The sequence below is a fragment of the Onychostruthus taczanowskii genome, unplaced genomic scaffold (genome assembly GCF_017590055.1).
Source record: "Onychostruthus taczanowskii isolate IOZ18803 unplaced genomic scaffold, ASM1759005v1 scaffold28, whole genome shotgun sequence".
Lineage (NCBI taxonomy): Eukaryota > Metazoa > Chordata > Aves > Passeriformes > Passeridae > Onychostruthus > Onychostruthus taczanowskii.
This window is the reverse complement of record NW_024500128.1, coordinates 5,349,011-5,371,133: the sequence shown is the minus strand read 5'-3', so window position 1 is coordinate 5,371,133 and position 22,123 is coordinate 5,349,011. Positions and strand designations below refer to the sequence as shown.

Below are 22,123 nucleotides of genomic sequence, written 5' to 3'. Positions count from 1 at the left end.
TGTGGTATAAGCAATACCTGGTGCCTGTACCAGCAAAGTCAATGTAACCACAAACTGAAAACTTGCTCTGTATAAGCACTGATTTTCAACAATGAAAATTGGTGTGCATACTGATCTCTCTATTAAAATATTGCTCAGATATATAAAAAGAAAAACACTGCTCTAGGCTTCAAAATTCAGCTGATGTGGGCTGAATACTTCTTAAGTGGATATGATTGTATTTCAATGTCTTTTGTGATTACGACAATTTTGACAAGATAATAATCTCCTCTGAACAGGACTTTTTAAGGTTTGGAGAAATAACATATGATTTATTAAATAATCTGTCAAATTATCTATGAACTCTGCTTTCAAAAGAAATCGCATGATCTTATTACAATAATTACTGAAAATCTCTGCCTGATGTTATAAATAACAAGTACCAGGTATACAAAGGAGAGAATTGGAACCTAAAGTACAGGAACTTGCAAGGTTCAAAAGGTGACTGCAGAGCTTTGTTCTCCTAAAATAGTCAATAGAAGTTTCCGTGTTAAGTATCCTGCACACTAGGTTAACTTTTGAACTCTAGGCTTCAAAATGGAGAGAAATAAACAAGTCTGTAGCTATTCTAAAATGAAATAATCTAGATGCATATTGCAGCCTCATTTCTCTTCTCTTCTCTCACACCTTGTTGCCTTTTTACTCATATTGCTTTGGAGAAAAGCAAAAGCCAGTTCTACACATCATAACAATTATTCAGAAAGAGTAGCAGAGGTACAAGCTAAAAATCAATATAAAGTATCTTTAGAATTTTAAACATCATATCAACTTCATTTTTATATATTCATGCTTCTTTCAGGGCAAGACAGGGCTGGGCAAAACAGGGAAGAAGGGTATGGTGTTTACTTTCCTGTGATGTAAGTACAGCAGGCAGGAGAAAGAGGACAGGATCTCTGAAATCTCTACAAGGGAGTTGCTCCCTTTTAATTCCTGCTACCATGGATTACAGTCTTACTCTAGTAGTCAGCACTGCACTTGCAAAACTGAAGGATCTCCTGCCTCTTACACTGGGTCAGTTATCCTCTTTTAATTGAAAGTTCCTGCTTTTGGAGAGTAAAGGATTAAGTACTCAAACAATGCAAGGTTGTTGATAATGCAGGCAAAGCTTCTTATTAAGACACTTCAAGATAAAAGCCTATTGTATTACCTGAGAGAATGCTATAGATACCAAAAGATTTCCTTCCTAAGCTACCTGAAAGACATCAGCTGTTGTCATTCCATTGTGTTGGAGTAAGACAGAAGTCAACCTTCTATGTGTCAACATCAGCACCAGAAGCAGCCCCTGCATGATTGCCACTGCCTGGCTGTCTACATTACAGCCACTCCAGCACAAGTGGTCCCTATAGCTCCGTGAGAATGAGGACTCAACAGCCCATGCACAAACCTATTCCAAGTATAAAATAGCCTTTTATTCACTGTGAAATAAACCGGTGTGTCTGAACAGATATTTAATGTTACAAGGTTAGTTCTTTCAGAAGGCATTCAGAAAATGGTTTCAATAGCTTATAGAGCTGAATTACTAAACAAGTGCAAAAATAGCATGAGTTATTTAAACTGCTGAATGGCTAACTGAAATAGGAGAATTCCTGCATCATTTTCATAAGAGGTTTTAAGTGTAGAAAGCTGTCTTCTCCAGACACGTGGAATTTAAAGACATGATATTCGACTTAGCATATTTTGGTTTAAAATTATTTTAAAATATTCTTTCCCTTGAGAGGGAAAAAACCAACCCATAAAATTATCAAATTCTATAAAAGAAACACACAGACTTTGGAAAAGGTTAGATATTAACTCACCAGTCTCTTAACAATTTTCAACAAAAGCTTAAGTTCTCGTGGATCTTCTTTGGACTTCAGTACTTCAGCAAAGCTGTCCATGTTTTCTGGAGACATACTCTCCTGATTGCTCCCTCCATACAGCTGAACCAGCAATAATAAGCTCTGTGAGGCACTCAAAAATATTTCAGTATCATCACTGGGAAGCTAAAAATGAATGAAAAATGAATAAACAAAAATCAAACTCCAATTTCAGAAAAGTTGTGTTTCACTGGGGATTTGGAAGAGTATAAATATTTGCATTGTGACAGGAAAGAATCATTTCTAGTTGATTGACTCAGAATTCCACTAAAATAAGCTTAATGAAGTGATGAAAACATAATTAAAATACATCTACTCTTAAGCAGCAGTATAACAATATCTGCACTCTGATTCTGTCAAGTGGTCTACTTAGAGCTACATCATAACAGCACCAGAAATGTTGCTTCCAACTAGGTTATTTTATTCTACTTTAAATAGAAGCAGTAATAGGAAAAAGTATCATTACAGCCTTGATGTCTAATCTTCTATATCAAGCACACTATAAAATTTCATTTAATTATTACTAAATCAAGCTTCTTGAGATAGAGCACAGGCTATCTAGTTATTTAATGGATTTTAAGTAGTCACATTAGGAGGTACTTTTTGAAAATTTGAAATATTTTCCTGAATTCTAACTTTTCTACACCCCTTTGAAGATCAAATACTGCAGCAGGCTCTAGCAATAGGATGGAAAATTATTTCCTGGGAAGCAAAATTACAAAAAATATTTAGGGACATGACTAGAGATCATCTTTAAATGAGCTTCTGATAATATAACACAACAATCAAAATTATTTACATATTTCCTGAAAGTACAATCTGGAAATAACAAGTAGAGATATTATACTAGGCCTGTATTTGGCACTGACAATGACATTTTGAAATGACAACAGGAATGCAATGCCTAGCATCAGCGCAGAGTTCACAAACACTAGTGAAAAAAAAATCATAGAGGTTTCTTGGGAACAGGCAAGAGGATGACAGATTGGAAAACATAATAGCCAAGGACTGAAGAAATTTAGTGTCTATAGCATATCAGAGAGAGGGTTAAAGTGGATTTGATCATATCCTCTCAATCATATGTGGGAAAATGCAGGCTGAGGATAGGTTAATTCCTTTACCTGAAAAAGGACTGATGAGAGCTCAAAACTTTAGACAAAGCAATTCAGATTAGAAGAAAGATAGTACTTTGATTTCCTTTTTTCTCTTTCTTTCTTTAATAAGAACAATTAACTGCTGAAACAACTTCCTTAGAACTGAGACAGATTCTCCATCAAAGACAATTCAAATATCACAAGAATATTTTTTTCTAAAAAAATACCAAAACCATTTACTCTAATGAGGAATTAATTTAGGAAAGTCCTGTCTATATATATCCCTCAACAAAATCATTGTAATAGTTTTTTCTCACCTTAAAATCTATGACCTGAACAGTGAGTGATAATCTTAACCAAACACCACATCATGCCCATTCATTTTTTTCATTCCAAAAGTATTATTTAACCAAATAAGCCAGATAAAAGTACAGTAAAACAGACTATCTTTACAGAAAGTAAAAGGGGGAAAAAAACCCCAATTTGTCCAAACACTTATGTAATATGCTAAATAATTTCAATAATGATTACTTATTTAATCTGCAGTATGAAATTCCTAAAATTTTTCATGTTGAGGAAAACCCACACAGTTACTTTAAAGCAATCTGAACACATCATCAGACATATATCTCTCAAATATTCAAGTAGCAATTCCCAAGGGATCTGCATGCAAATACAATCCTGTTTTCTACTAGCTTCATAGAGTTGCTGTTTAAAACAGACTGAACTGAGATGAAATCTCTGAATATATAGCCCCAAGACATATCACATTCTATTTGACCTAATACTATGCAAGTGACAGGACCACAACAGCTATTTCTTCCTCAGTTTTGCTCTATGTTTTTTCTTCATTCCAATCTAAATGCCACTTATTTGATTATTTCCTTTCCATCATCCAGACTTCTCTAATAACATCATCAGCACAATTAGCAAACCCAAAGAGCAGGAAAAGCTATAAATAGTAACAAGGTTCATAACTCCATTTATATCTTTAATCCGTAACAAACTGAAAAGCAAATCTGCTGATTTTGCTTGGGGTTTTGAGACAACTTTTATTTCCTTCATTGAAATAAAATGCCATTAGACAAAGGAAGGACAACTACTATTTTTTTTTAATGTGTCTCTCACACCTTCTAAAAGCAGCATTCCCAGTTAATTTGTTACTAGATCAGTGTAGGCAGCGACATCAATGTCCCCCTGAAGAAAATCACAGTACAAGGATTATATTCAATTTTCAAATGTTTGTTGGCTAAACAAAGGTAAAATATGAAAAATCAGTGAAAATTTTGGTCATTGATACATCCTTGCCCGGGTACTGCAGTAGAGGCTAATTCCCTGGGCTCCACAGGCACAAAAATCCCATGTTTAGTCAGTATCACAACAGCTATACTTGGAAGTGAGACTGATTCCAAGGGTTTCTTCCAAGACATTCACTAAATATCAGAGGAGTGGAAAGCTGTGAGTCTCCATAGAGGACTGCTCCTACAACAAACATATGTGAAGAAATCCATAAAGCACCACAAACCTCAGTGGTTCTTCCCAACACTGTCAAGGAAGCAAACAAGCAAGTCCAGCTGCTTAGTGTTATTCCCAAGGGAGGCTTACTGCAGCAGGAACACTCAGTTAGTGAGGCAGTGGAACACTTTGCCCTAGGAGGAAGAGCTGTGCTTGGACCAATGGCCTTGCTTGGGCCTTGATTCTCTCCTTCTGGCATGCCCAGTCTTTAATCCTTGTTGTTATTCTTTGTCTCCCAACAAGAGAAAGGAAAACCTTTTCAACCCGATGAAAAGAAACTTTCCATCCAATCTGTCTTGGAATCATATAGTCTTGCCCTTCAGAGGCTTTCAGTGACCATGTTCCAAGTATCGCTCCACAGTTCCCAACACCTGCCAGCTATGACATCATATTATTCAATCACCAGTGCAAAACAAGTCTTTCACCCCCTGTTGTACTTCAGGCTCTTCTGCTCCTCTGCTTTCCCAGAGTCCCTTTGAGCTTTGGTGTTAACTAGAATTTGAGGAGCAAGCTGCTGCTACCCTGGGAAAACTCAGAGCAAAACAATAGCAGGACTGGTCTTTTATGAAGAGAAAAAGAAGCTTGGGATAGGAAAGGCCATATTTACTCTGGAGGGAGTAAGAATCATTGGCCTACAGTCTAAGTCATCAATAATTAAGGTAGAAGAGGGGCTCTCAGCAGTGTCCCTATTTAAGTATGTCCACATCAGCATTTTTCTCTGTAACTCTCACCATTTCACCATTTCACTTCTGACAAGTAGTGATTTAGATGTCAAAATTTGTAAGCTGGTAACCTGAAATTTAGCACTGGCTGCCAGTCAGTGTTAGTACTGGTTATAAAGAGTAGAGGATCAGAAGAATATTATAAAACAAAACCAATGGTTCAAAATATAATAAATATCTGTAAATACAGAAAATGAAAAATGAAAATTCAGCTTTCAAGGAAATACCTCAAGTTTAATAAGAACAGGAAAAACATAATCATGTTGTTCAACAGTGAATATAGATGGATGGTTCATCTCCTAATTAGATGGAACAGCATTCTGATTATTTTTCTAATCAGAACAATTCAATTTGGTAAGAAGCACATTTGCTTGAAATGCATTAAAAGTTTTTGTTCTCTCAGGAGAGTATAACACCATGAAAAAACTAACACTTTGAAAGATACCTGCCCCTTAATATTTCATAATTACATGAAGTTTCCTTTTCCTTTACCAGTCTTAGAGGGGATTATGGATTCAGCCCTTCAGCAAGGTAGAAAAGTTAGCAGTACTTCTCTTGCAGCTGTTAATATTCTTGGCTAGTGCATAGCTTGAAGACAATCCAGCACCTTAAAATAAATTACTGAAGAGCTAAGGTCATAAATTCTGCCATTCTCTAACTGAAAACTGTAGATTTATTTTTCACTTTTTAAAAAATAATACCTCATGACAAGACTTCTGTGCAATGAAAGCAGTGTATTACTCTTTGCTTAATTTTTATGGCCATGTTATAACTTCCTGTAAAGAAGCTTATAACACAAAATTCTGTTTTCTTTTCCTTTCTAGATGGAACCTGCTCTGTGCATTTTAGGGTTAATGTAGTGAAAAGCAGGAAGTTTCTTCTTGTTGCACATCTATATTTCTGCAGTCTGTTCTCAAAAATTCTATCATTTTAAACTGAGTTGCAGTATGTTCATGAATTGCAAACCACTGCAAGAAACATGTGATCATTTGAGCTGAAGTGGCAGTTTTCACACCGCTGGAATTGTTACAGCATCTAATTTTAGAGCTACAATGAAACTGCCTGGATTACCCGGAGGGGACACTATTTTGGTGCATTAATGAGGTTATACACATAGAGAGTTTATTACGATAAGAGATAGATATTCATTAGATCACTAATGTGATTATAGAACATGCTGTAAAGGAAGAACTATGGGGATCTATGGGGAAGATGATTTTGCAAACATTTTACAAAATGTAAAAGCAAAACACTACTAATCTGCTAGCTTTACTATGCTATTCTTATTAGTGCTATTCTTATTAGTAAAGATGCACAGTTTTAAATTAAAAAAAAATTATATTTTTACTTAGCAACATTCTCCTGCCTAAGGGAAATATATATGTATATTCACTTCATTTTAACCTAGGCTAATTGTTGAGAAACTAAATCCCCGTTCTGAAAGTCTGTGCATGTAACAACATTTTCTTCTTTCTTCTGGTGCGTTTGTTAGGAGATCTTTGGTTTTTAGGATGGCTCTGTATAAGAGAATACTTCAAATATAGGACATAAACATATGTCTCCCTACTCTGACCACTGAACAGTCTGTATTCCTAGAGATAGACATGTGAAATAAAATTCTACAGTAATCACTATTCTGCAGTTATTTTCATTAGTCATTAGCAAATAACTTCATGCACTCTGAAAATGAAGTCTGGGCACAGCCTCAGTGTCAGTGTAATACAGAGAAAAAAAATGCACAGAAAAGACCATCTCATTCATCCATGTACACTGATGCTTCATATTTATCCTCTTAACATTTGGACATGACTAACTGGATGTTCAACGGTAACATATAGAGCATGGTAATCAAGTGCAAATTTTCCTGGTATATAATATTATAATGAGGAAGCCTCACACCAGAAGTCAAGAAAAGTTCTCTCCCAGCAGTCTAGTAGGCTCCAGAAATGACTGGAAGATCTACACCTAGGAACTGAATCTAGGACCTACAGAAAACAAAATTCCTTTTTATAGGTACTAGTATGGTTTCTGAAACTTTGTGAAAATCCACACTGAAGTGATTTCAAAAGTAATTTTTTTTCAGTATAATGGGTACATAAAAAATTAGAAGGTGCTTTGTATGTTCTTCAATTGCTGCAGGTTTCAGAATAATATTCAAATTAAATTTACATTAAGCAAAGAAACATTACCCAACAAAGCTAAGTGTAATTAACTTTTAAACACAAAACTGTCAAGGAGAAGACTAAATGCTCAATTTTTTTTCCTCTTATTGATCAATTATGGTCATAATGATCTTGGGATTAAATACTGAATTCTCCATATTTGCAGTGTTTCCTGCATGACAGAGTTTGTAATAATTTATCTTTTTGCATTGTTAAATTGCTGAAGTTTCATTTAAATGGTTTCCAAATCTTTCTTTGCTATGCCTTTAATGACAGACTAAATAACAAACACAGAAGGGAAAAATTGATTCAAAGTTTTTGACATTTTGAAGTTTAACTCACATTGATTTTTTGAGGGATTATTGAGAGAGAAAAACATGTAGAATTGAGCAAAATAAAAAGACAAGTAAATGAGACATGAAATAATAATCTACTTGAGGGATACACATTTTAATGAGGGAAAACAATTATTCAATGTGTGTAGGAAACTAGGAACTAGAAAACAATGTGACTAGGAAACTATGTAAGTGACTATAAGAAACTATAAATATGCTAAGATAGGCAGAAATAGCTAAGCAAAGAAAATTTTAACTCAATATTTTAAAGCAATTGTTAGTTCAAAATGTAAGTCCTTCATTATCTCCAGAAAATCAAGTTCACAAAGAACTGGATGCCTCAAAACAGCAATAAGGGGTTATGTACCCACACAGCTCAATGAATACAGAGAACAACCACTGGCAGCTTCACAGAAATTCAGTTTAGGTAGGCCTGAGGAGTAGGGAGCACACACAACTTGAGACATGCTCTAGACTTCACAAATAATCTATTTCTATTTAAAGAGATTAGAGCACAAACCATTTTAAACAAGTGATTCCTAAATGCTAAAATGATTATTCCATTGCTCAAACTCTTCCAAGCTTAACAGGAAATGTTTAATAGAGCAGTGGGAAAGAAAATGTGAAAAATCAAATTTAACAAACCTAGCTGAAATAACTTTCACAGATCCAAACAAGAGAAAAATCCCTCACTCACAGAATCTTCACAAAACTGAAACCAAAACAAAACAAGACAGTATGTATGTATGAATGTGTTTGTCTATCTATCTATCTAAAGAAGTGGCAGTGGTGGTGATTATCTTTTACCTGTATGTTAAAATCAGAAGATTTAGAATAAGCATTTGAAACAGAATCTGCAGAAGTACAGAACAAAGCAAAACCTACTGGTTATTTACAGCCATGCTTCTGAAATACAAGGACAAGTCACAATCTAATCAGTACGTGCTAACTCTGCAATTATCCTAGCCTTTAATTAAAAAACTTATAAAAGACTTCCAGGTGGTACAGGCTGAGTTAAAGCTTGGCCTCTAATCTTCTGTTCTTTAAAAATTTAATATCATTTAAACTTATGACTAGTTTCATTTTAAATGAACATTTGCACATCTTCATGTCATACTATTTATCATATATAGCAGTTTTAAAAAAATCAATATAAAATAAATTAAAAGAATTTATAAAGATGAAATATTAAATAGTTGAAATTCAGTCACTTTGTTTTAGGTCATTCAGAGAACGCTTCCAAAAAGCCGTTGTCAATAGCTGGTTTAAATAAATCCATCAAAGGAGGACTTAGCACCAAGTATAATGCCAAAAATTAATAAAAAAGGAATCACACACTTCCCTAAAATAGATGACAGACAGTGCTAAAGGTAGTAAAAGGATTGCAGTACTGATATCACAAAAAACCTGAAATCATCTATTTAAATGAAAAAAAAAAGGGTCTGGAGGTGAACACAGTGAAGCTGAAACACCTCAAAGTGACATATCCTGGAAAGGATACCGTGATACACCGAAATTCTCACATACCATTTTAATGGCTTTATGTTGACTTACAGGCTGATGCAGCCTGTAAAAGCACTGTCCATCTCCAGAAGCATTCCTCTGCCACAAACCATTACATACAGAGTAAATATAGATCTCTGTATGACAGAGACTGAGCTGATGGGATACATTAGGGCCACAATGCAGCCCTCTGTGGAGATTTTAATGCAGTGCTGTACATCTAGTAAACTGTGGAAAGGACTGCCTTTAAACAGACACACTTCAAGATGCTTACAGATCACAGGGACCACTCCCACTCATAAATCCTTCAGGATCATGTTGAAATAAACCCCTTGAGAAAACTCAGAAGGCTCAAACCCTAGAAAATAATATTAAAATGCATCACTCGCTACAAACCAACTTTGCATTTACTGACTTCTCTAAAGGAAGCAGTACTATTAGACTAAAATTTTGAATGCCATCCTTTCCCTATGCAGTGGTGACTAGTCCATTTTGAAGCACAAATGATGGCTATATATATGTATCCAAACTGAGAACCTGCAGTCTGTCCCTCATCCTACTTCTATTCTCTGGACAGACAGACTTACTCTGACATTGCTAACCTGCAAGTCACTGTGACCTGTAACTTCTTACAAAGTGCTAGAGTACTAGGTGGGAGCTTGTAAACAATTAAAAACTAGTAAAGAGAGCTCTAATATGTTCAATTCAACTGCATAATTCCAACTTCAGCAACATTCCATAAGGTTACAAACAAGCAAACTCTCACCAGTTGAATAAGCTGGCTAGTCAGGTCCGTCAGGGGTTTATTGATAAGCAGAAGGTCTTCGGCAGCCTGCGTGTCCCCTCCTGCCCCAGATTTCTGTGCCTTAACAAGAGAGAAAAGATCACAAGCAACCCTGGTGATTGGTCTGTTATGAAGAACAAATTAGGTCTATTAAGTGGTCAAAGTGTGAATGGAAGTTTGAAGCAAACTTGTGCATCTTTTCTAGTTAAGTATTCCTGGGCTCCCAATGAGCAGTGATGCTTCCTCTGTGACCATAAGCACTAAGCAAAGGGACCCATGCTGTTTTGCCACTCTGTACAGGCTGAATATACTGACCTGCATAACATTTCTTCAGCAAAATGCAATAAAACATACGTGCAAAAGACACGTCAAACCAAGATAATCAAGGTGACTGAAAATTTAGGATTCTCAGCAATACTGTCCAATTTTGCCTGCCTGCTTTACTCCGTATCCTGAAATATTCACAATACATTAGAATTTAAATTATTTCTGAAATAGGAGTAATAAAGTTTTCAAGTAAGAAGACCAGTTACTACTTGTAATTCTGACCACTGTCATCCCTACATCATCAAGATATACTACTATCCTAGGCAGTGCTATTTATCACCCTTGGGTTCCTGAAAGGTTGGCTTGCAAGATTTTTTTCATTTAACATCATTACCTTGCACCAGCTTTGGACCATGACCCTATACAGTCAATTTGCTAGAAGAAAAATAAGCATTTTGTCTAAAGAGCACATTTAAAAATAATTTGTATTGTGTTTCATTTATAGTTCAATCCTAAAAATCACTGTCCAAGTGTAATACTTGGAGGTTTCCATTTGGTTAAGTGAACAGAGGAGCAAGTTCCCTGAGACAGGTGCTAAGTATCAAACTGTTGATACTTATGAGTTGAAAGGATAATGCCTTTCTTCTGGAAAGGATTTCTAAATAAAAGAGAACTGAAAAGTTGTTTCTCCAGGCAATAAGTCACATTGGTATGTCCATCTCTGAGACTTACCACAATGACCTGGCAAGAAGGACAAAAAGTGCAGAGAAGACAAAAAATGGAATGTTTATATTAATGAAGAAAGGGAAGAAAGCCACCTTCATTCAGCAAAACTTAAAACAGCTTTTTCTCCTTAGTACATGGATGAGAAGATAGACACCTTCCATTAGGAATCTTTGACTACTTTCTTTAACTTTTATATATTAGTGTCTTCGGAAAGAGAATGAATAACAGCACTAAAGAAATTACATATGTATATGAAGGATACACACTATATGTTGTTAAACCTACCTTACCTTGTAGAATCATACAATCACAGAAAGGTAAAGGGTTCAAATGGACCTTAATGATCATCTAGTCACATCCAGACCCACTCCCAGAAAGGCACACATCCCACTAGACCAGGTTGCTCCTGGTCTTATCTAACCCAGCTTTGAACACTGCCAGAGCTGGAGCATCCACAGCCTCTCTGGGCAACCTGTGCCAGAGTCACAAAATAGAGTCCATATACCAAATTAAAATTTCAAATTCTTTTCAGCTAATGTGGATCACCTCTGGGACATATGACAAAACTTCTCCAAAACAGACACGCAAATTAATATGAAAGTACTTGGACGACAAAGAGCGAACTCTTCTCCTGAACCTGGATACAGTTATCAGCACCATCCATCATGAAGTACTTCAGTGCAATGGGAAAGTGGTGATACGTATTGCCTATGCAGCTGGATAAGGTTATCACTTTACACATGAAATAGTAAAATGAAAAAGATTCAAGTGAAGGTACCATCATCTGTAAAAGACAACTTAAGCCTCAGAAATGGATAATACAAGAAGATTTGATTCTGTTTTACATGTTCTGATTTAAATGGTATCTTACTCAAAACATCTCTATAAAAACAGTCCAAGAATAATATTTGTGATGCATTTAGTGACACGTGAATAGTGGAATACTATGTAGTCAATAACTAATGGCCACCATTCAATACGGTATGTGTACTGATGTAGAGACCTCAAGGATCTTGATGAGTACTGTCAAGACACATAAGCCAAGACAACTAACATCGCTGTAAAATTAATATATGGATACAGAACAGACCTATGCTTCAAAATTCAGTCTTCCAGCTGCTCCTTGTTACTCATTAGACTTTAAGAGCAAAGCAGACTACTGTGCTGAGAGATAAACAAAACGAACTGGAGTTTCAGTGCATCAATCAACTGTTATATTCAAGTAAAGCCAGAACAGAATTTGGCTTTGAATGAATAGATTTAATTTTAAATCTAAATAAAACCCATCAATTCAATACTACCAATCCATGTGCAAGATCCTCTCTCCTCATGTGTCCTCCAGAATAATTTGCCACACCACTGCTGTATGGAGCATAAGTACTGAATTCAGCTCTCTATGATTACACGGAGAGATGCCAAAAATATGACAACAAGCAATTGGCCTAAAAAATTTGATCTGTGAAGTGATACTTAGATGAAAATATCATTACAGAACCTGATAATAGAGGAATTCAGAAAGACAAGGTATTATATCATCACATATCTAAACCAAACCAAAAACCTCGCAGTGAAATGTGGTTGATAACATAGCTGTTTGTGTAAATCTATGCAGAAAAAACAAAAAAAGCTCAATTTGCAAGACCAGCTTCTTACATTAAGCCCACTTAATAAGCCACCCCCCAAAAAACCAACTCCCTAATCACAAAACCATGCAAACCAAAAAACACAGAACCAAAACAAAACAAAAAAAAAAAAAAACCAAAAAAAAAAAAAAAAAACCACCAAAAAAAAAACCCACCCAAAAAAAACCCCAAAAAACCAAACAACCTGCAGAGAAGGGGCTGGGGATTAAAGAAGCCATATTCTGCAAGGAATAACAACCTGTCAGCAATCCTTTGAATCTCTTTCCGTTAGATATATTTCACCTGACAAATATCTGTTCTTCAGTGAATAATACCAAGAACATAAAAAACCTAACATGAAGAGTACGTGTTGTTTGCAGTGTAAATACAGAAGTCACTTCCACTTGACTAACTTAAAAATTTGGCAGATCATCTAAAAAGAAAAGCAATATTTGCTAGATTTACATAATGTCTAAAAAATTACAAATGCTTTTCATTCAGATGTTACTAAAAGGGTTATGTGAAATTTCTTTGAATTGTATTTTATGCTCCATTTTTAAGGAGGAGGATGTCTTTGTTGGAGGAGGAAGTCCCACCAATGCCATGACTTGTAGTGGTTCAAACAGTAACTTGGAAGACAAATTGACTTTTCACTACACTAAAAGTTCCATAAAATCAGAATAGTGGGAGTCTTGTTATTAAGGATAATAGGAAGTTATCTAAAAAATTGTTTAAGATAGTCAAGGCCCCATGAGTAAATCCCATACCTGCAAAGTCTGGCGCACAATGTTTGCTGTGTATGTCAGCATGTATTGCAAAATGTCAAGTAAGGACAGAAGCAGTGCATTTGCCGTCTTGGTGCTCCTTTTATCATCTGCCTCCAAGTACAGGGCCACAGCTACTGTTAGGAGATTACAGACGTGATGAGTCAGTCCTATGTAGAAAGTGAGACCAAAAAAAAAAAAAGATAAAAAAATAAATAAGCTATCAGGACAAGAACAGTGTGGAAGGTGACTTAGATAAAATAGATTATGATAAAAACAAATTTTACATACTTTATGAATATTTATTACACTTCCTCTTTTTCTCAATTACTATAATTACCTCCTTTCCTATTTTGTTTGGACTAGCTCACAAAGAGAGTAAAATAGATACAATCAAATTTGTTAACTGAATGGATTCATTAAATTAAAACCTACTTTGAATCCTAAACTTTTCTGCAGCATGATCACAAGTCTCTTTCACAGCACCTCTAGTCACAAAATGTAGCAATTTCTCTAGGCTGTTACAAAGTGACACTTCAAGATGGAAATTAAAGCTTCTTTACTGAGCCTAACGTTTCTTCACTGGTCTGTAAATTAGAACTGTACCCATATGCTTTAATTATAGAATCAAACAGTGCTGTGCTTAACAAAGAATATATTCAGAAGAGCATTATAAATGAATTACTGCATACTACATTAAAATCTTATTACGATTTGTTTTACTGATGGTAGTAAAAACTTTCCTGAAAATATCTCCCTGTTTTGAAGGAGTTTTTTTAAGCTCCATTAGAATTCAATAGCATCAGCCCCTGTAGCTTGCCTAACCATAAATCAATTGACATAGCTGAAAAATATAAACCAATTCAATATAATTCAATTCAAGGCTATATCGATTCAATTCAGAATCTTTCTTACTTTCAAATACAAAGTGACTGAGTTCATTAGATGTGATCTTAGTCTATTTCTTTCAGATTTTCATAAGGGATGAAAAATACTTTCTTTCTTAACAAAACCATAATATCTTTGCAAACCATCTTTTAAACTTGCAATTCACTTGGCTGCACATATGTACTAACACTGCAGTGTATCAGTATACTAGCTTCTAGTCTCCATGGCGTCAAAAAAAGACTTAAGTATTTCACTGATTTCAATTAAGTAAAAAGTGTTATTATACAAGCTCTCTTTTTAAAAGTCGTTGTATATGTTTTTACAAACACCAACCCACGATTTATATGAGACACCGTAGAACACATTATGTGCTTACACCATTCAGTTTTTGAGAACAGTCAAATTTTTGGGGATTTGAACTATTTTATCTTTGAAAGATACTCTGTCAACTAAACTTCCTACAAAATATTTTCTTCTCCTATTCCTCACTGTTAATACTTTTCTCAGGAAATTAAATACATTTCATTTAGAATACAGTTATGGTTCTAGATCATTAAGACTCTTACTCTGCTTCTATCTCACATCTTCTGTAGTTTTATGATTACTAGCTTTATTCTTTCACAACAGTTTATTGATGGATGACAGCTCAGGACAAGCTTTGAATTTCCTGGAGTCTTGTCTAAATAAACCAAGCTCTCAAAATGAAATAATTCTAATCTCACACATTTAATTTCCTTCTCCTTTTTTAGAGTGAAATTTCTGCTGCAGTTCTGAACATGACATACAAAAATCAGATCGTATGTATCTGACAGTGACACATTTAAGTGATTTCACCAATACCCATGAAGAAGAAAAAAAGACATGTGTACCCAACACAAAACTTGTGGTTAGTCTATGACTATTTACAACAGACTAAATCAGAATAAATCTAAGGAAACAGTCCAGTAAGACTTGGTCCCTATCAAAGTGAAGTCTGAAAAATTGCCTGCAGGGATATGATCCAGTACACATTGTTTCTCTCTGTCTATGGCCACAAAACCCATAGCCACATCAAAATGAATGAGTCATCCCATGCTTTCCAGATGGCTTACAAATAACCCGTAGGACAGTGACTGGGAGATGGTTGCTGAGAAGGCCACTTTCACAAGCAGGCATTTCATTGCATGGATCATCACTAAGAATTTTTTAGGAGGTAGTCACTCACAACACTAAGAGGGTTGACTAGGGAGTGAACAATGGGGTTGACTAGTAGTGAACAAAACACCACGATCCATGACTGTGATCTGCAATCCCTTTGCTATCAGCTTTCAACAGAACCACTTGCTTACTCCCTCGGCTGTACCAGCTCAAGGCTCAGAACTGACTCATTTGTGTTGTTTGGTGAACAAGGAGGTGAAGTAAACACTCAACCTTCTCCCCATCCATGGAGACGTGAATAATATAATCACCTAGATTTTATTTTCTTGAAGTGCTTATATCCTAAGGGTGTATGTATTAGCATCCCTGCCTCCAAACACCCAATATTCATGTTTACCTAGTTAACTAAAACATCAGAACTAATGAATTTCATTTAGGTAGATACATGCTCACACAGAGCTATATGTACAAAGACATGCAAACCAAATTTGAAAATTTTGTGGGGAAAATATTTCTTGGACTTAAAATACTTTTGGAAAATTTAGCACATCCAAACTTTATAATAAAGATGTCTAGAATTAAACACTAGTGTGCCTAATGTGCTGTGTGATACATACAGAAACCTGATAAACACTTGGTTCCACAGATAAAAGCAAGAGACTGACCTCTTGGCCAAGTAAATAAAGTTCTAGGCATACTCTTTAAAATACTTCATCATGTCACAAAATAAAAATTAGAGGCCACAGCTGTAGACATATAAATATACTCTTTGCTTACACCACAAAACAAAATACACACACTGTGTGCTTAGAAGAGAAATTTGGGAAGCTGGTGTAATTCACAGTGACCATGACAAAACTCCATTAGAAGTCTAATGGCCTTGACCACTGGCACTGTAACCAGTTTGCTCAAAAGGCAGCTATAAAGATCAAGACTGACATGTTTCAGCATTCAAAAAATTGAATTACAAAACAGATAGTTTGGAAAAAAATATGCAATTTTATAAAAAGGAAATTGAATTAATAATTCAGCAAATCATAATACAAAAATAACATACGTATCTCAAAGTTTCAGAAGATACCTTGAAGGTTTTCTCCCAAATTTTACAACAGATTAAAGAACAACAATTTAATTTCCTAAATAAAGCCTAAACCAGTATGTATCTTTAAAGATTTCAGACACTATATTTCAGAGCCATATATAACAGACATAGGTTTCTTATGCATAAATTCTCAACTCTTGATTGGAAAGTGAAATAGGCTCTGGTTGAAAAGGCATACATTCATGCACTCCTGAACTTTGCAAGTGATGGATCTGAATACAAAATCTGTATCATAGAGGAGACTTAAACCAAATCCAGTTGAGGAAGGTTGTTTTACCTGGACAAGCAACCTGTAATCAAGTATTCTGGTGCTTCCAAGTATGCTGGCAATAGCTCACCCCCTCAAGAGAAAGCTGTCAGTGACAGTTTACATGGGTGAAAATAATGCACTATAATTTTTCAGCTAGGTATTTCCTAGTAAGAGAATTAAATAAAACCTTAAAATTTAACCAGTTACAGAGTTTTTTTGGTTATTCTATTAATTTGCACATTTCTGCTAACACAATATATCATACCATACTGTTTGTAGCTTTAGTTATAATCTGAATTTAGTACAAGACTTTACAGGGCATTAGTCATGCCTTGTATTTATCTGTAAAAGGAGAACATTCAAACTATCAAGCCTCCCTGCAGTTCTGTGCTATTCAAATTTTGCTAAAAAATAAGGCAAAACTTGCATTTTGTATTAGAATTATTGTGTTTATAAACTAACATAACTAGAATTAAACAAAGAACATTTTCTAACTGTGGTCCAAGATTTACCATACATATTAAAAGGATTGTATCCAAAATTTCTAGCCGTGGATTTACAGCACTTGACAAACCTAGTGTTCACAGCAGAGTATTTCTCCTGCCCAGAGACCCTTGCAGTGAACTGAACACGTAGCTGATAGTGCTATATGAATGTGGACTGTGATGACTATGCTTGTGTTTTACACACCTTTCAATAGATAAAAGGAGTCTTTTGGCCCATGATACAGCTAATCACACTGAATGTGCCATGATACCTTCTCGAATGAAAGCTGAAAGGAGATTTTTTATTCTCACCTATTAGTAAGATGGATAAAGGAAAAGAAATCTTCACTTCCAAATCATATGAAACATCAAAGGACAGCCTAGGAAGCAATCTTCTAGGCAATCCTTTCATGCCTACCAGCAATTAGAGCATTCAACAAACCTGTCTGCTTCCAGCTGAAGAAAATGTTAGAGCAGGTGCACTTCCTCTGAACAATGCTACCGTGCAGCCAAGCAGCCAGCAGCAAACCCCTCAGTCCGGCAAAAAGCTTTCTCTTTGTTCCTCTCTGCACATTGCTCTCTGGAGAGCCTCTTTTCCCATTAGTACCACACCTACACAATGGACTCCCCAGGGATATTACCAAATGTACATGCATTAGACCTTTCTTCCTTCTTTTACTTACAGAGTGGACCAACAATATTGACAGATTATACTGACAAATAGAAACCGTATTTTAAAATATTTTAAATTTTAATGCTGAAACTCAAAAATATTGCTAAGTAGAAACACAGGACAGATTCTTTCACACAGGAGTGAGTAAACATACCTGAGCAGTTAAGATACTCCATAATGACATCAAGACTCTTCATAAAACCTTATTTATCAACATAAATCTGGGACTCAGTTTGCATTCTTTACATCACAGCCTCGCTAATTAAGTTTTCCTGTTTTGAAGAACTGAAAATAACTGACATAAAGCAAATGGTATTTTTAGGGTAATGGCATTTTTAAAAAAGGTTCATTGCTTTTAATGTTATTATTTGTTACTGTTTATGTTTTAGGCACTATTTGTGTTAATACTATAATAATATTGAGGTAAGAATGAGCTAGGATAGAAAATTAGATCACCACTGTTTTCAAAATTTGATGAGTTATGAATGTTACATCAAGTGGAAAAACAACTATTTGGCTGTTGAGCAGATCATTTGCATGACTTCTGCTCTGAAAATTACTTTATATTCTGATCTTAAAAATGAATAGTATCTAAAGAAGAAAATTTTGCAAATAGTCTATTTGCAAAATAGACTCTCTTTTTGGCTAGTCTATTCTTAGCCCTGGTAGAATGACTGGACATTTTATGACTGAAGAAAGAATCACTAGGTTTAAGGGACAAAAACCTCATTTGAATTTATCATATTGAAGTGGTCAAGGCTCTGCAGAGCTTCCCTTTGTGGGAAGAGTGGCTCAGCTTTTTCTACACACATGGAATGTAGAGCACTCACCAGTGGTGCCCAAGCAGGCAGTCCTTCCCTCATACACAAGGAAATAGATGTGGAAAGGATTGTGACAACCAGGGAAGAAAAGATAGTCATCACCTTCACTACAGCTAGGTTGAAAGCAGATTGGGAAGTTCTATGTCATCTTGAGTGTGACTGCCTGAGAGGAATAAAGATCTGACATTCTCAGAAGCAATATGGTTCTGCTTCAAGTAAAAGCACAACATAACTCTACTTTACTTCTTCCTGAACTGGCAGTGTTTAGCTGTTATTGTTAGAAAGCAGTTTAGAGGTGGCAACTTTCTCTTCTGAAAGACTGCACAACTGGAGACTCCCCAGGGAGTAAAGCTCTTCTGAACCTAAGAGAATCCCACCAACACAGAAATCTGCTTTTTCTTCTATAATTTTTCTATAATATATATTGAATCTATGGATCAAACACGGAGTTTATTAAGACCAACAGGTGTATAGATCAGCCAATTAAAAGACAGAAAACCAGGGGGTTTCTTTCATAAGTTTCTGTGTGTAATAAAGGATAGTGAAAATGCAACTTGGACAATTTAGAAATAATAAAATCACATACTGTTGAATATGCTTGACTGTTCAATATAAAAATAATAGAAGATAACAAATTAGTTAAAATAGGATAGACTGTGGTTTTTCTCTGTGAAAAGACATGGTTAGAATGACATACACAGAGGAAGAGTATTTCTGGAAGTATAATCACTGATACCTTGAGAGCTCCTGATGAATTGCTGCTTTTGAAAATGGAAAAAAAAAAAAAAAAAAAAAAAAAGTAGTTTCCTTTCTGTGACAAAATTTAAACTGAATTCAGATTTTTGTGTCAGATTGACTCAACCATTATATAATTCATTCAGAAAAGATATCCAAGATGTCTGAAACTCAGTTCACAGCACATATAGGTATATAGTCTCAAAATTCTGAAAGCGGGGGGTTTTGTTATAGTCAAGACTTACCAAGATAGTCCTCATTCCTAGGAGTACAATTCATTGAACATGATCTTGTTCAACAGGGATGGAATGAGACATCAGAAAGTAACTTCCCTTGGAAAATAGTTATAAGAACATTCAAATGCTTTCTAGTTATATCAGACCTAATAAATATTTTCTACATTTTTTATGAGTGAATACTACATAACTACGGACTTTAATAATATTCAGAGGATCTATTCACAGAGCTGATAACACATTAAGAGCGTCTTAAGTGAACAGCTAATTTTGATTTGTATGGATACAATGCTGCGGGCACCCTGGTTTGCCTAAAGCAGATTTACACACTCAAATGACCCTTTTAGTTGGAAAACCTAGGGAGGAATAGAGGTGGAGATAATACAGTGGCTTCCCAGAGTATACATTTAGAATACTTCTGTCACCAACTGTGCATATATTAAACACCTAGCTTGCATTGTTTTCATGTGGATTTAAGCATTTTTGTTTTTACAGTTTTTTCATCAGTTGTGCAGTATCTGCAAGCACAACCTTGCATCATAAAATACAAAAATTAAATAAACTACGACTTCAGTAAGAGAAAATAATGTTGTTTGGATTGACTAACATTGCTGTTATTAAGCAAATTTCATAGCAACTTTTCAGTTATATGTCTCCCCACATGTCAGAGATACATAAGAGCTTGTGGTTCATTTTACAAATCACAATAATTCTACAGCATGATATACTTCAAGTCAAAACTCAATACACCCTATTTCATTCCTACAAGGTGTCAACTAAAATAAGGGCCCTTGGTTTTGTCAGACAGAAAGTAGATGATGCTTACAAGATTTTCCAAACAGCAGGTTTTAATGAGCTGCATGAGGAGCAGGAATATCTAACAGGACACTTTACTCTTTGAGAGACAACAGCCCTTAAAACCTCCTTTAAAGCCAGTCTGAAGATATTAGCAGTTGCTGCTTCACACCTACATGGAAGAATTTCTCCTTGCACATTGTGAGTTTATATATAGTGTATATTTTTTAGAAAAACAAAGACTACATGAGGTCCTCAAATTAATGGCAAAAGCTAAGCAAAGTTCTTTACTAAATTAAATGTGTTATTTGTGTAAAATTAAGAATGCTGTGCATTCAGCATGATTTGAAGTCCGTAAAGATTTAGTAAAGACTTTTGACTTACTGTTCTGAAAGACCATGTCTGCAACAATTACCACATGATAAAATACAGAGGAATTTATATCCTGGGCTTAATTTAGAGCTAGAAACTCTTCTGAAGATATTTCTATTTTAATAGTAGACTTCCTGTCACACAAGATTAAACCCTGTTTATCTCTTTCAAATATCTTAACACACTTCTGCTTTGGCATCAACTTTCTCTCTATCAAAATCCTTGAGAGACCAAATTCAAATTTAGAGAACTGTCTTTTTAACAAAACCCATACAGACCAGATGTGAACAGCCTCAGAATACAGACACAGCTGTAAACTGCTGTCACAAACTGACAGCACTCAACCGCTTTAATTGCTCTAGCTTGGCCTTCATGAGGCCATGGGCTGGGAGTGATAAGGACCAATGAACCTTGGCTTCAGAAAATTCTCTGAAGTTTTCAGTTCTAAGTTGCAGAAATAACCCATGGTTGAATACTGTTCCCAAATATACTCAGCAAAGGATAAGGGTAAAAGCTCTGCACATTTCTCTATTGAAAAGTCATGCTCTGTAAGAAAAGATATTAAATATTTATTTATATTCCTATTGGTCTATTTACATCAGCCTGCCATAAGATGAAAACATAGAGTAGAAGTACTTGGATTTTTAAGTCTTTTACTGTTGTTACAACTGCACCAAAGAACAAGAGCAAAGGCTAGAGTATCCCCTAAGTGGAATTTGCTGCTGGTTATTACAACAGGATTGACTATATGCCACAGTTTCCTGTAACATCCTGTGTTATTCATCAATTACGTTTTCAACAGAAACGAAAGCAGACAACTAGTAATTGCAACTGTCCAAGGTAGCCTTTGTGTATTAGTACTTAAATGATCAAAGGGCTTAAACAGAGGTCAGGAGGTCACATGCTAGCAAATCTGGTTTAGCCCTTATGACCAGACTATATTTTGTAGCCCCAAATTGCATTTGGCTTAAGCCTACTCTTTTACATCAACTGTTTTCCAAATAAGTGTTGGAATAACTTTGACAAGCAGACCCCCTTATTTGCTACCATATGACCATACCAATAGTGACACACCTGATTAAATCTCTAAAATCCAACCACAGACTATTCACTTTAGATTATGCTACTCTTCTTGTTAACTGGCTCAGACATACATCTTGTATGGTTTGCATGGTATGCTTTTTCTACTCTGACCTATCCATGATTTTCAACTGTACCGCTAGGATCTTTGAGCTGGAAC

The 22,123-nt window shown here is 35.3% G+C and overlaps 1 protein-coding gene across 1 annotated transcript in view; it reads right to left on the bottom strand.

The window, feature by feature from the left end:
* The window catches only part of ULK4 (unc-51 like kinase 4), a 210,022-nt gene that overhangs the window by 51,783 nt on the left and 136,116 nt on the right, over positions 1-22,123 (bottom strand). The window contains exons 33-35 of the mRNA XM_041407795.1: positions 13,393-13,559; positions 9,993-10,091; positions 1,836-2,021 (exon numbers count right to left, since the gene is read on the bottom strand). Coding sequence (XP_041263729.1) covers positions 1,836-2,021; positions 9,993-10,091; positions 13,393-13,559 — 452 coding nt within the window. The remainder of the gene's footprint in view (positions 1-1,835; positions 2,022-9,992; positions 10,092-13,392; positions 13,560-22,123) is intronic.